The 14,291-nt window shown below is 42.5% G+C and overlaps 1 protein-coding gene across 1 annotated transcript in view; it reads left to right on the top strand.

The window, feature by feature from the left end:
• Positions 1-11,141, top strand: part of MRPS5 (mitochondrial ribosomal protein S5) — a 41,980-nt gene extending 30,839 nt beyond the window's left edge. Inside the window, exons 7-11 of the mRNA XM_027906871.1 lie at positions 26-72; positions 976-1,033; positions 2,827-2,889; positions 8,987-9,123; positions 10,574-11,141. Coding sequence (XP_027762672.1) covers positions 26-72; positions 976-1,033; positions 2,827-2,889; positions 8,987-9,123; positions 10,574-10,798 — 530 coding nt within the window. The 3' untranslated portion in view covers positions 10,799-11,141. The remainder of the gene's footprint in view (positions 1-25; positions 73-975; positions 1,034-2,826; positions 2,890-8,986; positions 9,124-10,573) is intronic.
• Positions 11,142-14,291: the final 3,150 nt, after the last annotated feature.

Raw genomic sequence — 14,291 nt, 5'->3', positions numbered from 1 at the left:
TAAAATGACTCTTTCTGTCTTGCAGGTTTTGCACTGGGGAAAGCGGGTGACAAGATGAATGCTTTACGGAAAGTATGTTGATTGAATATTTCTTGCCGTGTCCCTAAGTGCCATGTCTACACACCTTTTAAATACCTCCATGGATGAGAACTCAACCACTTCACTAGGCAGCCTGTTTCAGTGCTTGTTAACCCCTTCAGTGGAGAATTTTTTCCAGTCTAAACCTCCCCTGGCACAACATGAGGCAATGTCCTCTCATCCTGTCACTTGCTATTTGGGAAAAGAGACTGACCAACACCCCACTTCAGCCTCCTTTTGTGTAGTTGTACAGACCAATACGTCTCCCCTCAGGCTCCTTTTCTCCAAGCAAAGCTCCTCCAGCTCCCTCAGTTGCTCCTTTTAAGAGTTGTGCTCCAAACCCTTCACCAGCTCTGTTGCTCTTTGGTCACACATAGTGAGGTTGCCCTGCAATGAAATTCTGCTAATGCACCCTTTATTTTCTTTCTATTCCTTTTCCTTGGGCTATTATCTATCCCTCTCCTCAGTCACTTGTTTCCAATATCTACATAGCATGCAGTCTGCTTATACTGTGAGTGGGTAGGAATTTTTCTCTCACCTTAATAAGGCTCCCTTAGATTTCAGAATGTTACTTGTCCATCTACGTTAATCTAGTTTGTTGTAATGCTCAGCTAAGCTGTGGAAGTAGCAATGCTAAAATACACAAAGTTTGATGAAGTTGTTGCTATATTGAGAAATTGTTAAATCCGTTAGGAGAAAGAAAGAAATTTAGGAGAAAGAAATTTTTTATTTGTTAGAGAACATTTTTATTTCCATAAAGCTTAGATGTGGCAAACGCTTCTTTAAGTTTTTTTATCTTGCATTTTGTTTATCTAGCTAACTGAACAATGGTAAATTTCAAATATTTAGTGGAAAAAAATCAAGGAAAAAAAATGTTTTCTGCCTTTTATTCCCTAGGCAAAGAATAAAGCAATAAACTGCTTACATTTTATAGAGCTGTATCAGAACCACACAAGTAAGTATGATACTTTCGATATAAGTACTGAATATACCAACAAGAACTGGCTGCAACTACTTGCAAAGCTTAAAAAAATGTTAACTAATTTTTTTCTGATCTGATGCATTGTATTATTATTCTTCATGCATTATTTTTTCCTTTGCAGCATACTATATGAAATCTTAGTCCCAGACTGCTTTAGCTAGGCTGTGGTAATGTCAGAGGACAGTCATCAATCCCTGTGTTAAATAGATCACTATTACCTGGAAAGAATATGTGGTTTGCTCCTTACTTCCGTTCAGGTTTGAATCAACTGTTTTAGGAAGGTCCATGCAGAAAGATTAAGATTAAATAATACGAGGTGGTGTTAAAATATTGGGAGGTTTATCTCTCTTCTGGTCTCCTGCCTTTGCCATGAAAGATCGGGACAGACTTTTTAGCAGGTCTGTTGTGAGAGGACAAGACATAATAGTTTTAAACTAAAGGATGATAGATTCAGACTAGGTATGACTAGATATTTTTTTTCTTACAGTGAGGATGGGACAGGTTACACAGAGAGGTGGTGGATGCCCCATCCCTGGAAACATTCAAAGTCAGCTTGGATGGGGCTCTGAGCAACCTGATCTAGTTGAAGATCTTCCTGCTCATTGTAAAGGGGTTGGACTAGATGGCCTTTAAAAGGTCCCTTCCAACCCAAACAATTCCATCATTCTGTGCTTAAAATTTGGGTACTTAATCTGTAGTATTTCAGTCTTTTTAAAAATGGGAGTGGGGGAAGGAGACGGTAGCACAGTTAGGTCTTTTGTAGCACATTTGAGTTAAGGAAGTTAGACACTGTCAGGGCATTTTTCCCTACAGTGAATTCCTGTGCTTTTTCACTTTCTGTGTCAGAGAAGATGATTCCCTGTTGATTCAATCCATGTGTGCTGACAAAGCCCAGCAACCAGGGAGAAACTAGAACTGGAGAGGCAGTCTGATGTTTCCTGGTAGTTTTTTGTTAATTCAATTTAATTCCATACAATTCCTCTCTGGTGTCGAACATGGTACCTGTATAACAAATATTCAGTTATGTTTCTGAAAAATTTTGAAAGGTAGTGCCTTACAGAGTATATTAGTATTTAACCAAGTCATGGCGTAGATAAATATTCAGTATAATAGAACTTTGACTTATAAATACAAAACTCTAGTTATTTTCATGAGTCTATTCCTTGAGCATTATTATTTCACACTAACAGACCAGAGATTTGATTCAAAGCTGGTGGTGTTTCTACCATGCTTCCCGTTCTACTCAACGTAGAGGTCCTCTCTGAGCCATTATGAGTGCAGTGCTAGAATCTACTACGCAGAGACTGAGTCACTGAATCAGATGTGTATAACAGCTGCCTGAGTTTGGGGTTCCTTCTGAAGCAGAGAAAATCAGGGAAACCGGAAGGGTAAATATTCTCTACAGAAAATCTGAGAATGCTGATGTCTGTGGAGTTAAAAGATGAATTATTTAAAAAAATCTGAGTAGGAGGAAGTTCAAATTGTTATTATGTGAACTCACTTCAAAACTAAATGAGGTTCATCGGAGACATACAGACCTATTTTTCAGGTGGTTTTGTGCACAATCATAACATAGTATTCACAGATATGACAACATTCATGATCTATTCCAGAATTTTACCTAGATTAACCCTTCTCTTTAAAGAAGCCAGAGGAGAATAAAACCAACTTGCTATTCACAGTTTGGAAAAAGAAAGGTACTAGTTAAAACTTTTCTAGAAGGAAGAATTTAGCTGTAATGCCTTTTTTTTTTCCTCCCCTTCCAGTTTACCATGACATTACAACAAAATTTAAAACCACCAATATCCGCATGAAGAAGCAAAACAAAGGTAACTAAAGCTGCCTGGAAATTTTGAAGTTTTATTGGTTACTGACTAGTATTTATTTGATGAAGATAAACTTGTGCAGTGTCTAGTCTACCATATTTTAAATGTTCAAATTGATCAGCTGTTTTTCATTAGAAATAACTACTGTTGATGACATGGCTTTGCTATTGTACAAAAATGCTCCTCTTACACTGGTGGGAGCTCTATTTATGGTTTTCTTTCATACTCGGTAAGAGTAGTTCCTAGATGTGGAAAAGTTTGTTCTAATCTGATTAGCATAGGTGTTGAATGCAAAGGCCTTCCAGAAGAGCCCAGCAGGTTTTGCTTCCCACCATATGCCCTATGCATGCTTTGGAGAATTGATAGGCTCATTTGATTGTTTTTCAGTGATGATTTTTTTATTTTTTAACTGTTGTTTCCAAGACAAGATTGAGAGGTAATTTAGTATGCAGCAGTGGGAGTGCTTCACATGTGAATCAGAGTGCGAGGCTGCATCTGTGTGAAGTCTACACTGGGATAACACGGGCAGATGTCCCCTCTTAATTGCCTCAGACTTTCAGGAGCTAGGGCAGCATACAGTCTTCTACATCTTCAAGACCATTACTGCTTTATTCATCCTAAAATCAGTAATTCCCAGTGTGGAAAGTAGAGGAATTATCTGCCCTGAGTCCAGCACCATACCAGCAAAAAGACCATCTGATCGTTACACCAGCTGGCTGAGCTTGATGCTCACTACCCAACACATGCACACAGACAGTTGTCCCTCATGCGTTCCACACTCACAAGTCCCCCATGGTGTACGACCACAGACCCCCTGCCCACCTGATACCCTGGACTAGAGGGCTGGCCTAGCTTATGAAAACACATGCACACTTCACGCTCATCAGGATTGGAGAAGATACAGATCCTCAGCTGCCCTCTCCAAGAGCCACCACCAGGCAGACAGGCTGTAGTTCAAGGTCCTGCAGCAGCCATTGGTGGGTTTGTGTGGTGCTATCAATTCTCACATCCTTCCCAGTTCAGGTCTCCCTGGGTTTACAGAGTTGGTTGCGAAGTCCAGGTTGATCTTCCTGGAAGTGGCATCTCAGTTAGCAGTGGTGTGTGTTTCTTGTCATTGTCTCTTTGTTTATTTCAGATCTGTGTCTCTGTATATTTTGTTTATGGTTTCCCCTTTTCCCCCGCAATTCTCTAATTGACAATGTCTACAGTCAGATAACGTCACTAGAACAAATATTCTGACACTCTTAACACGCTCTCACCAGTTAGTGTGGCTGACCAGGTTTGGTTCTCATCACTGCCTAACCATTTATCAGTCATGTTTGTGTCCCTGGATGTTCCTGTTGCTCCACTTTGCCATACCCTTACAGCTGCTAATCCATTGGAAGTAGTTGCAATACTTTCAGTCCACTGTGGTACTCCAGCCTTTCCTGGTATGAGAAATGCTTTAGTCCCTTAATCATCTTCTTACCACTTTGCTGGACTCAATCCAATATGTCAACATCTGTCTTGTAATGGGGAGCCCTGAACCGGACACAGTGCTCCAAGCGTGTGTCACTTGTGCTGAGTAAAGGGGAAGGATCATCTCCCTCAACCCATTGGCAACAGTCCTAACACTGCCCAGGATACTGTTTGCCTTTTTTGCTGCAAGGACACATGGCCGGCTCATGGCCAACTTGGTGGCCACCAGGAGCCCCCAAACCCTTTTCTGCCTCGCTGCTTTCCAGCTGTTCAGCCCCCAGGATTTGTTGGTGTATATATGGTTCCTCCCCAGGTGCAGGGCTTTGCACTTGCCCTTGTTGAATGTCATGAAGTTCCTGTCAGCCCATTTCTTCAGCCTGTCAAGGTCCTCTGGGTGGCAGCACGAGACCTGGCGTATCTCCACTCGTCCCAGTGTTGTGTCAACAGCAGACTTGCCAAGATTACACTGTTCCCCACTACTGAGATAATTTATGAAGATGCATACAAGTGAGGCTGACTGTCCTACAGTTCTTCCAGCTCTTTTTTCCCAGAAAGGGCAACTCCACCTCTTTGTTTTCACAGTCTCTTCTTTCTAAAGAGCCTATATCCCTCCACTGTAGCACTCCATTCCTGTTAGCCATCTACCAAAACTCTCTGATTTCAGCTAGATCGTTAGATGCACAGCTGCACACATATATCTCACGTCCTCATGTTTATTCTCAGTGCTGCATGCATTGGTGAACAGAGGCCCCTTACCATGCTGATTTCCCAGAAAGCACTTTTCCATAACGCTACCTTGCAGACACTTCCTTGCTTACATGCAAATGCTGGCAGTGACCCTACTCAAAGCCCTTCTGATGATTTTTGCTTTCCCTGTGCTCACATCACTCCAAACCCTTTGTTTTTCAGCATTCTCTGTTCCACCCTCAGAGGCCTGCTGATAATTCTGTGCCTAGTTTAAAGCTGTCCTTACAGATCAGCCACTCTACTGGCAAAGATAGCTTTGTCCTGCTTAGCAAGGTAGATCCCATCTCTCCCAAGCACGCTCTGATCCTCTGCAAGGTTCAGTTGTCATAGAAAACAGAAACCTGTTGCTGGCACCACCTCCACAGCTATTGCTGGCCTGCATTATTGTTGCCCTCCTTACACCCTTTCCCTTTTCCAGCAGAGTTGAGGAAAACACTGCCTGGGTCCCCATGCCCCAACTATCACCCCCAGAGCTCTACAGTCACTTTTGATACTCTCCAGCTTGCTCCTGGCAGTACCATTGGTGTCCTCATGGGGCACCATATCTGTTGTCTCCAGCTCTTCCTTATGGCTTATCACAGGAGATAACACTTTCCTTGGCCTTTCTCATCTGACCTTTGTGCTTACAGAATCCCTTATTGTTATTCTTCACATCCCTTGCCAAGTCCTTTTCCATCTGTGCCCTGGATTTCCTGACCCCTGTACTCTTCCCAGGTCACCAGTTCCTGCTTCCATTGGCCATGTGTTTCCTTCTTACTCCTCAGTTTGAGAAGCAAAACCTTGCTCACCTGTGCCATTTTCTAACCCGCCTTGTCTGATTTGCTACACACTGGGATGGAGAGCTCTTGCACTCTAAAAAAAGTGTCCTGAAATTATTGCCAGCTCTGGTCAGCTCCTTTGTCCCTAAGGACAGTTTCCTAGGGGATCTCATTCACCAACTCCTTAATCATCTGGGAAGTCTCTCTTCCAAAATTCAGAGTCCTGACCTTGCTCCAGACCAGGCCCACGTTTCTTGAGGTGACTCACTCCACCAAGGCATAGTCAGGCTGTCTCCAATCTGAATCCCTCTAATCAGTTCCTCCACATTGTTGAGCAGCAGATCCAGTAACACCTCACCTCTGGTTGGTTTGTCCAATGCCTGGACCAGGAAGTTGTGCTCCATACACTTCAGGTTCCCTGGATTGCTTGCAGCCCAGCTGTGTTGCTTACCCAGCAGATGTCCCTGGGGTTGAAATCCCCCACTGCAGTGAGAGCTTGCAAGTGTGATGCTTCCTGTATCTGAAGCGAGAAGGAGTCATCCACAGGCTCCCACTGATGCTATCTCAGCAAATGGTCACAGCAAATCCTAATGTTTTAGCAGAAAAAGATCAAATGTTCCTTTCTTGAATTTATTCTTAATCCCTGCAAAGCAGAGAAATCTTTCCCTATCATACAGATAGGATTAGACAAGTGAAATTCCAAATTAAAAAATAATGTGATACGAACATGTGAATGTGAGCTTCACTCAGAGTAGTTCCTTAGTATGGATTTAAAGTGGATGTTCTGTTTTCCAAACTATTCTTAGTTATTACCCAGAAAATCTGTTGTAGATTGCCTTTAAGAGGCTCTGTTAGTTTATAGGAAGGATACATTTTAAATACTTCTTTGCTTACCTTTGTATCTTTTTCAGTGTGAGAAAATATGTTACATCTGAAATAGCTTGTTCTCTTATATTGGTCCCATTGAATTAAACCTCAGTACAGCAGCGTTCAGGTTAAACATGGCTGAGCCCAATTTTCTCCCCACAGCTGGAATCCTCTGCTTTTGTGTTTGGAATAAATTTTGTCCAGAGACTAATGGACTAGTCTGCTGGCCTCTGAGTTTCATGTATTAATAATCTGAGGAAACTTAATTAAGATGGGAGAAAAACAGCAATAAAAATGCCAGAAATGAAATGCTTTCAGTCACTGAAAATGAAACTCTCACAGCCCTTCAGAAGTAATTCACATGTAATTGTGTCTAAAACTTGACTTTGTTTTGTAGCACGGGAAACAGTATTGTCTCAAATGACAGAACAAATGGCTTTGGAGGGTTGTAATTTCCTTTCTGATTATAGGTTCAAAGCAAAGTGGACATAGTGACACAGTAAAACATGCAACGCTGGAATAGATTTTTTTTTACCTCCTTTACTCAGCAGCAAGACCATCATGCAGAGCTTTTCACCTTTTAAGTAAGATACATTAGGACTATCACAAATCAATTTTTAAAGATTACTAGTGCTAGGCCATTTGAAACAGTGGCTCTGGGGAACAAAAGAGCAAAATGAGACTCCTCAAAAAAATAATTCATCCATTAAAATCTGGCAAGTGTGAGGAAACCATTTGTAGTTAATGCCAATGTACAACAGCTATGCATTGGAGTTAATATAATCTCCATCTCTGTAATGGAGATGGATGCAGCTGATATGCAAACATCTGTTGTGTTTTTGGATTTTGAAATACGTTTATCTGTCCTTCACTTTGTGCCACTAATATAATAACGAGGTGTAATTCATGCCAGTTGCTGGGCCAGGAAAAGGGAAGTGATGCCTCTGCACAGTACTGTGCAGAGTGCAGTCTTACTCTCTTGATAGTATTCTGCTAGGTTTTTTCAGCTGAAAGGGAAAAGCATCACTATTTTTGTGGCTGCTGGCTAATGGCTGTTATATTTAGCATATTTAGCACAGACTGTGAAGCTGGTGAGTTGCTGAGTCAGGAGGCAAGTAAAAGGTTCACATTTAGGAGATCAACCGCAAAGTCTGAATTTGGTATAATTGGGTGCAGTGATGCCTTCCTCAATTTGCAGGCAGGTTCAGTCCCATTTTCACTGCTCAAAGCTTTGCACGCCAAGAGCCAAATAAAATAAAAATGTGGTCGGTTTTATTTGGCTACCAGAAGGCCTGTGAGCAGCAAGAGGCACCAGTGTCAGTGGGTGCTCACCCTCTTTCCCTGTTTTGAGACCAGGCTTTTCTACTGCAGCATTATTGCCCTCCTTCCTTCCCCAGTTTCTCTGCCGGCTCTTTGTCTGATAGAGATCTTGAGCACAATCTCAGGCTTTAGGAAGGCACTGTAGGCCTCTCATCCAGCAGCAATCTCCCTGGGAGTGTGAGACACTGACATGTCTTCTACTGCAGGGTCCTTCTGGAAGGAAGCCCAAAGGACAGCAGTTTAAATCGCTCCATCATGTATACGAACCAGGATTTGCCATCGTTAGGAGTGCAGCAGTTGCTCACCGGAAGTTGCAAAGGAAGTGGTGTTGGAGTTTGTGTAGGTGTTGCTTTTTAGAAGAGACAGTCTTCATCAGCGTCCAGCTGCATTTAGATCCTCTCCCCTTGTAGTGTCTTCTTTTTAATACTCTTTCATGTAAACTTGTTGCCTTGCTTCTCTGCTAATTTTAGTAGTGGTAGTTTTGGGAAGTATTGGAGTGGTTTTTTTGTACTGAGTAGGAGAAAGGAATTGCCTTTTGTTTGGTGAATGTTTGTGGAGGGGGGGGCTATGTCTGTGGAAGATTGTTCTAAAGATGCCATGGTACTTCTAAGGAATTCTGTCCAAACCTGTGTCATTAAATAATTCTTCAGGTTGTATTTTATGTGGTTTTATGTTTATAGGTGGTGACTTTTTAATTTGGCTTTGCAGTATGTTAAGCAAGGTGTATTTAGTACAAACCCCACCCAATGTTTGTGTTGGCATGGCTGCAAAGACTGGGAAGAATGGTCTGCCCAGAATGGTTTTGCCATTTTTAGCATCTAATGTGTTCTAACGTGCAAGGTAACAAAAATAACAAAGCAGAAGTCTTAATGCTCTTGCCTTCCTTCCTAGTAAGTTGTACGTTTACAAGTAATCACATAATGCTAATTTACATGGGTTTTTTTCCCCAGGGTATGGTCTTCGTTGCCACCGAGCTATTATCACCATGTGCAAACTAATTGGCATTAAAGACATGTATGCCAAGGTTACTGGATCCAAAAACTTGATTAACATTACCAGAGCTTTCTTTAAAGGCTTGACCCAACAGGTAGGTGCACTCTCAGTGGTTCTTTCCATTCTATCTATCAGGGAACAGAAGGGGATTGATGTTGTAATAGTTTGTGGTCAAACAGTTTATATTCTAGACTTTAAATGAAGTAATTTTCCAAAGAATGAACAAAATCAGCAGAGAGGTAATTCCTCAGCAGTTTTATGAAGTTCTCCAGTCAGAAACAGATATATCTAACTCTGCCTGTTCCACAGCCAAGTGCCTGCAGGGGACATCTGAATTTCTGGGCTTTTGTTTGTTGTATTTTTTGGTGACGGTTGATAGATCATGGGCAGAGGAAGTTGTGGACCAGCTTCGGTTGCTGCTGCCTGTTTGTCTGTATTCTAAGTTTTCATTGCCCAAGGAGCGAATGTCACAGCTTCTATTGCTGGTGTAATTAAGATCTCTGAAATAAGTCAGGGAGCTAGTGTCATTTCCTCTAGCTCTAAGTGCTCATAATGGAGCTGTGTCTGTCTGAGCCAGCTGCCTGTAGTTGATGGAAAAGATCCAACATGCAGCATTTCATCTGACTTCCTTTGAACACTTAGAATGAGTCAATCCTTTGGAAAATCCTAGTTATCTCATTTGTTCATAGTTTTGGTAGCTGCCAAAATTTAGCTGCTTACATTCTAAGCATAGCCCTGCATAGCTCTAGTTGTCAAATCTGTGACCCTGTCCTGGCCAACTTGATCAGTTTAGCCTCAGAAGGTGAGGGGGTTATGATCCTCTTTGCCTAATGAGATAATTTGCCTAATCAGATCTCATAGCTTGGGTTATGAGAGGTTAAGAGGTTATGAATTTAATCAGACTTGAGGAAGTATGGCCTATGTTTTCAATGCATTGTCTCTTGAGAAATCTTCCACTGATTGAATAAAAGAACAGAAGGGCCTACTCTATATATTACTGCTTTGAGAGATATGCACTTGATATATTTTCTTGACTGCCCTGAATGGGAAAAATTTCATGTTTACATTTATTCTGTAAAATCTGAGTGTTAAAAAACACCTTGTATGCGAGGAAGAGGTGTAGCTGTGTTAAATTCATACCGTTATGCTAGCTAATACCTGTCAGGGCAGTAATAAGCACTTTGCTGTTGTCAAAGCAAAATTTATATCCATATATAATAATAATATAAATGTTCTTGCACATTACTAACATGCCAACATGCATGCTTATTAGCAGGATGTGTCTTTTTTGAACAAATCCTTTCCAGAAGCAAGTTCCTCCAGAATGACACTGTAGTGCTAGTTAGTATATCTGCAATCTACCTATCTGAATTTCTGCCCATGTAGATGAGCCTGACAATTCCTTTAATTTACACAGTGTTTAAACTGTTCATTAGTAAATGATTTTCTTTCCTCCTACCTCATATGCCATGTAGAGTTTGACCTGAAGTAAACCAACATTGTGCATCATTGTTTTGGTTGTCTTTTCTCTCTCCTAATCCCAGGAGACTCACCAGCAGTTGGCAAACCAGAAGGGTCTCTATGTGGTGGAGTTCCGTGAGGAGCAGGGCCCTCTGCCCATTGTCGTGGCTCTGCCGGAGGGGACTGTCCGCGAGGATCCTGAGCCTGAAGATGAGGTTTCCGACAAAAAGCTGGAGTGGAGTGAGGTGAAAGAAGCTCAGGGAATGAAGAAATCTCCCTGGGCAAATGTCAGAAGGACAGCATGTTAAAAGTTTCTGTCCCACAACTGGGAAAGCCCAGCTCAAACAGACATGTTGTCTAGGCTTACGTTTCAGTGGAGGGCAGCAGTAGCTCTCTCATGCCATTCATATTGCTGCTGCCATTCTACCATTCAGTAACACTGTTTGCTTTCCTACAACTCCTCTGACCAGTGTTTGACTGGGGATGTTCAGATGGAAGCAGTCAGCGAATGTGTCTTTGTCTTCAAGCATGTGTTTACTTGATTCCAGAAGGTGATTTTTTAGTCAAGAGCTCCCGTGATTCTTTCACAAGTTCTTGGAAAACTATTGAAAATACAAGATTGTGAAAGCAATAAAGAATCATCAGAGTGGGTTTAGTGTGGGTTTGTTGAGGTCTTTTTTCTTTTTTTTTTTCCAAAATCTTGAAGCAAGCAGCAGTTGTGGGAATTAATGTGTGCACCCTCTTATCTCACTCCCCGGGCTGATTCATTATGGTGGGAGAACTGGGAAATCAGAAAATATAAGCTGCATGCCTTCTGGTGGTGGGTAATGGGGACAAGGTGATGATGGTGGGCAACAGCTGGAGTTGTTCAAATACAACCATGCAAGTGGGGGAGTTCCCCAAATGAAGCAGAGCCCAAATATCTGAGGACAGCCACTACCCCACCGTCTCCTATGCAATATTAGCAGTATTTTGACTGGCTTTGGAAGTCCAGTCCGAAATGTGCAGTCCAGCCTTTGTTACAGTATTCTCCTCTGCAATGTGTGCTCCATTTTCTGCCAGTTTGGTACTGAGCACAGAAAAGTCTTGGATCCTACCCAGGACTCAGAAAGCGCTACAGGTGTCAGAGGATTAAAGGAGAAGGAGCAAGTCCATGATATGCACCAGCCTCTGACCAGAGAGGAAATAATCCCCTTCAGGTAGAGGACCTCCAACTGGTCCTCTACACACAGGTATTTACTAGAGGTCAGATTAGCTCACTGGCTGGAGGGGATCCATCACCCAAGTCACACCAGAAGATAAACAGACTTTGCGTCCACATGACAGGACACAATGCTCTACCTGGCAGCTCTTGGGCATAGCAAGAGAAACAGTGGAACTAAACCCAAACAATGACTTCTCACAAAGTATTAGAGCAATCCAAGCTATAAAACAAGTTAGGGGTTAAATTCTGTGCCTCCCAACCTGGGAATGCTTATCATGGCATTTCTCTGTATGCCAAAAGATGCTGCTTCTTTTGTTAGTACAGGAGAAAATACCTTTACAGTTCTTCAAGACCAATCCGGGAATTTACATTTGAAGTTCTGATGTTAAAGACATTTAGAGCAATATTTTTATGTTCATTTCAGTTCAGATTTCTAAAGATAGCACTTATGTATATACAAACAGGCAGGGTGAATTGAATTGACTTGTATCTCACTCTCGTAATGAAAATTCTAATTCTAAGGCCATGCCTGCTGAGCAGTTGGCTGAAGGCTTTATTCCTGTTTGCCAGCTCAGTCTAAATACACTTCCAGTAGGACTGCCAAGTGTTCAGTTTGAAAACTTTCTGGTAAGCAGCCTATCAGAATACTGTTCAAGAATGCATGCTCACATTTAGCTTGCATCTTACTGCTGAGCAGAATCAAAGATTAAAAAACTGGACTAAAGGAATCAAATCTTTGCTGTATTTAGGTGACCTTCAGTTTGCCTGTGTCCTTGCAGAAACAGAGAGCTGAAGGGAGTTGGCTCTGTTGCTGACCCAAAACAACCTCAGTTTGAGTAGTGAGCCTATAGTGACTGACTGGATCAGCTCTTTGTCATTTGCTTCCTGCAAATGACAGATGGATCATGCCAGCATTTTCTCTCTTCTCAGAATCAGAAATCAGGTGTGTCTCAGTAACAGGTGATTACATCCACGTTTGGAGATGTCCTTCTGCTTCCTTGCATGTTGTTCTTACATTTCCTTGCCCAACGCACACGGAAAAGCCCCCACTATTCTGGCCTAAAGATGATGAAGGTGCTGCAGGAGATCCTACAAGGCCACTGCTACACAAAAATTGGAATGGAGGTTGATGTCAGTGTCTCCAGCTCTGCATAATGGGATGAGGTGACAGCATTCAGCAGGCCCTTGGGTGATCCCAAGATCACACAAGAACAGACAGGCTGTAGGGACAGGTCCTTAGATAACAGCACCTAGTGCAGAGCAAGTTGTAAAGTCCAGCTCGCCCCGGCCAGCCTGGGCCTCAACACTGTTCTTGTGCAACCCAAACTGAGATCTCACACCACATTTTCCCAGCTTGTGAGGCACACAGGCTGTCACTTGGCACAAGGGTCCCAGTGTGTCTTTTATGTGTAGAGGTTGGCAAACGGACATCTCCCTTGAACCCTTCTTGGTCACTCAGTAATTTCTGTTCTCGCTGCTAATGCAGGGGAAACATTGTTCCCAGTGGATATTTTCTCCATCAGCCAAAGCACTTGGAAATGTCTGACTGATTAATAGCTGGTGCCTCCAAAAGAATCCACACCAGACTTGCAGGTCCACTTTGTGGGCTAGTAGATATGTGCTGTAAGATAAGGAAGTAGTAGGATGAATGCCATTTACCTTTACAGAACTGATGGCTATATAGTAACCACAAGTCTCCCTCTTCCCCAAAGTCTGCACATTAGCTACACTTGCATCTGATCCCGTGAGGGTCTTCAGGAATCCCCTGCCTTGTCTCTGCTCTCTGGAGGACATTTAGGGTTCTTCTCAGACACACAGGACAATAATTCATGTTTGAACACTTCTCTGAGTCCCTCAAAGCAAATGGGGTTTCCATGCTTGATTCTGTTGGCATAAGGGGGACGAGGGAGCAGGAGGGCCATGGTGTCAGTACGGAGACCAGAGGTGTGGAATGAACTGTAGCTGAGTCAGGAGAGGGAGAGGCACACTGAGCTGGCAATGAATCACGCTGCCCCAGACCCAGTTAGAGCTTAGTTCCCTACAAAGAAGTAATCTCTTGTGGGTTTACTGTTTTCACAAGTTTGTTCACATTAATATAGATGCTTGTATAGAAGTTCTACCCAGCATACAGACTGCTCATTGCTCACAGATAAGGCCAACTGTAAAATAAGAAACTCCTGCATTTTCCATGGAGCTGGCCGTAAGTTTTTGTTACATTTCTTGGCTTTCAGAAAAATCAAATTCTTCTTCTGCAGTTCAGGAGAAGATGAAAGTTCTTCTAACTCATTGCATCGCTGGAGGCCAGGTATCCAATATACAAATATTTGGGGAGCAGTTAACATTGCGGCCAAGCCACTTAATTAAACGAGCAATCAAGATTACAGTCTGGGCATAGTTAATGAATAGGTCTGTAATTTGTTTTTAACAGGAACTAAGGTTTTGCCTGCCTTCAAGTGGGTAGGTTGTTTTAACTAACGTTCTCTGGATGCCTGCAGGCCTCCTTGTCATGCTGAGGAAGCTGGAGAAGAGCAGAGGGAAACTCCAGTTACACTACCAGTTGAAACCTGGTAGAGGCTGTGGGGACATAATTGACCCAC

The sequence above is a fragment of the Empidonax traillii genome, unplaced genomic scaffold (assembly GCF_003031625.1).
Source record: "Empidonax traillii isolate 1590-97213 ecotype Southwest subspecies unplaced genomic scaffold, ASM303162v1 scaffold1369:size125476, whole genome shotgun sequence".
In the NCBI taxonomy this organism is placed as follows: Eukaryota; Metazoa; Chordata; class Aves; order Passeriformes; family Tyrannidae; genus Empidonax; species Empidonax traillii.
This window is presented reverse-complemented; position numbering and strand designations above follow the sequence as displayed.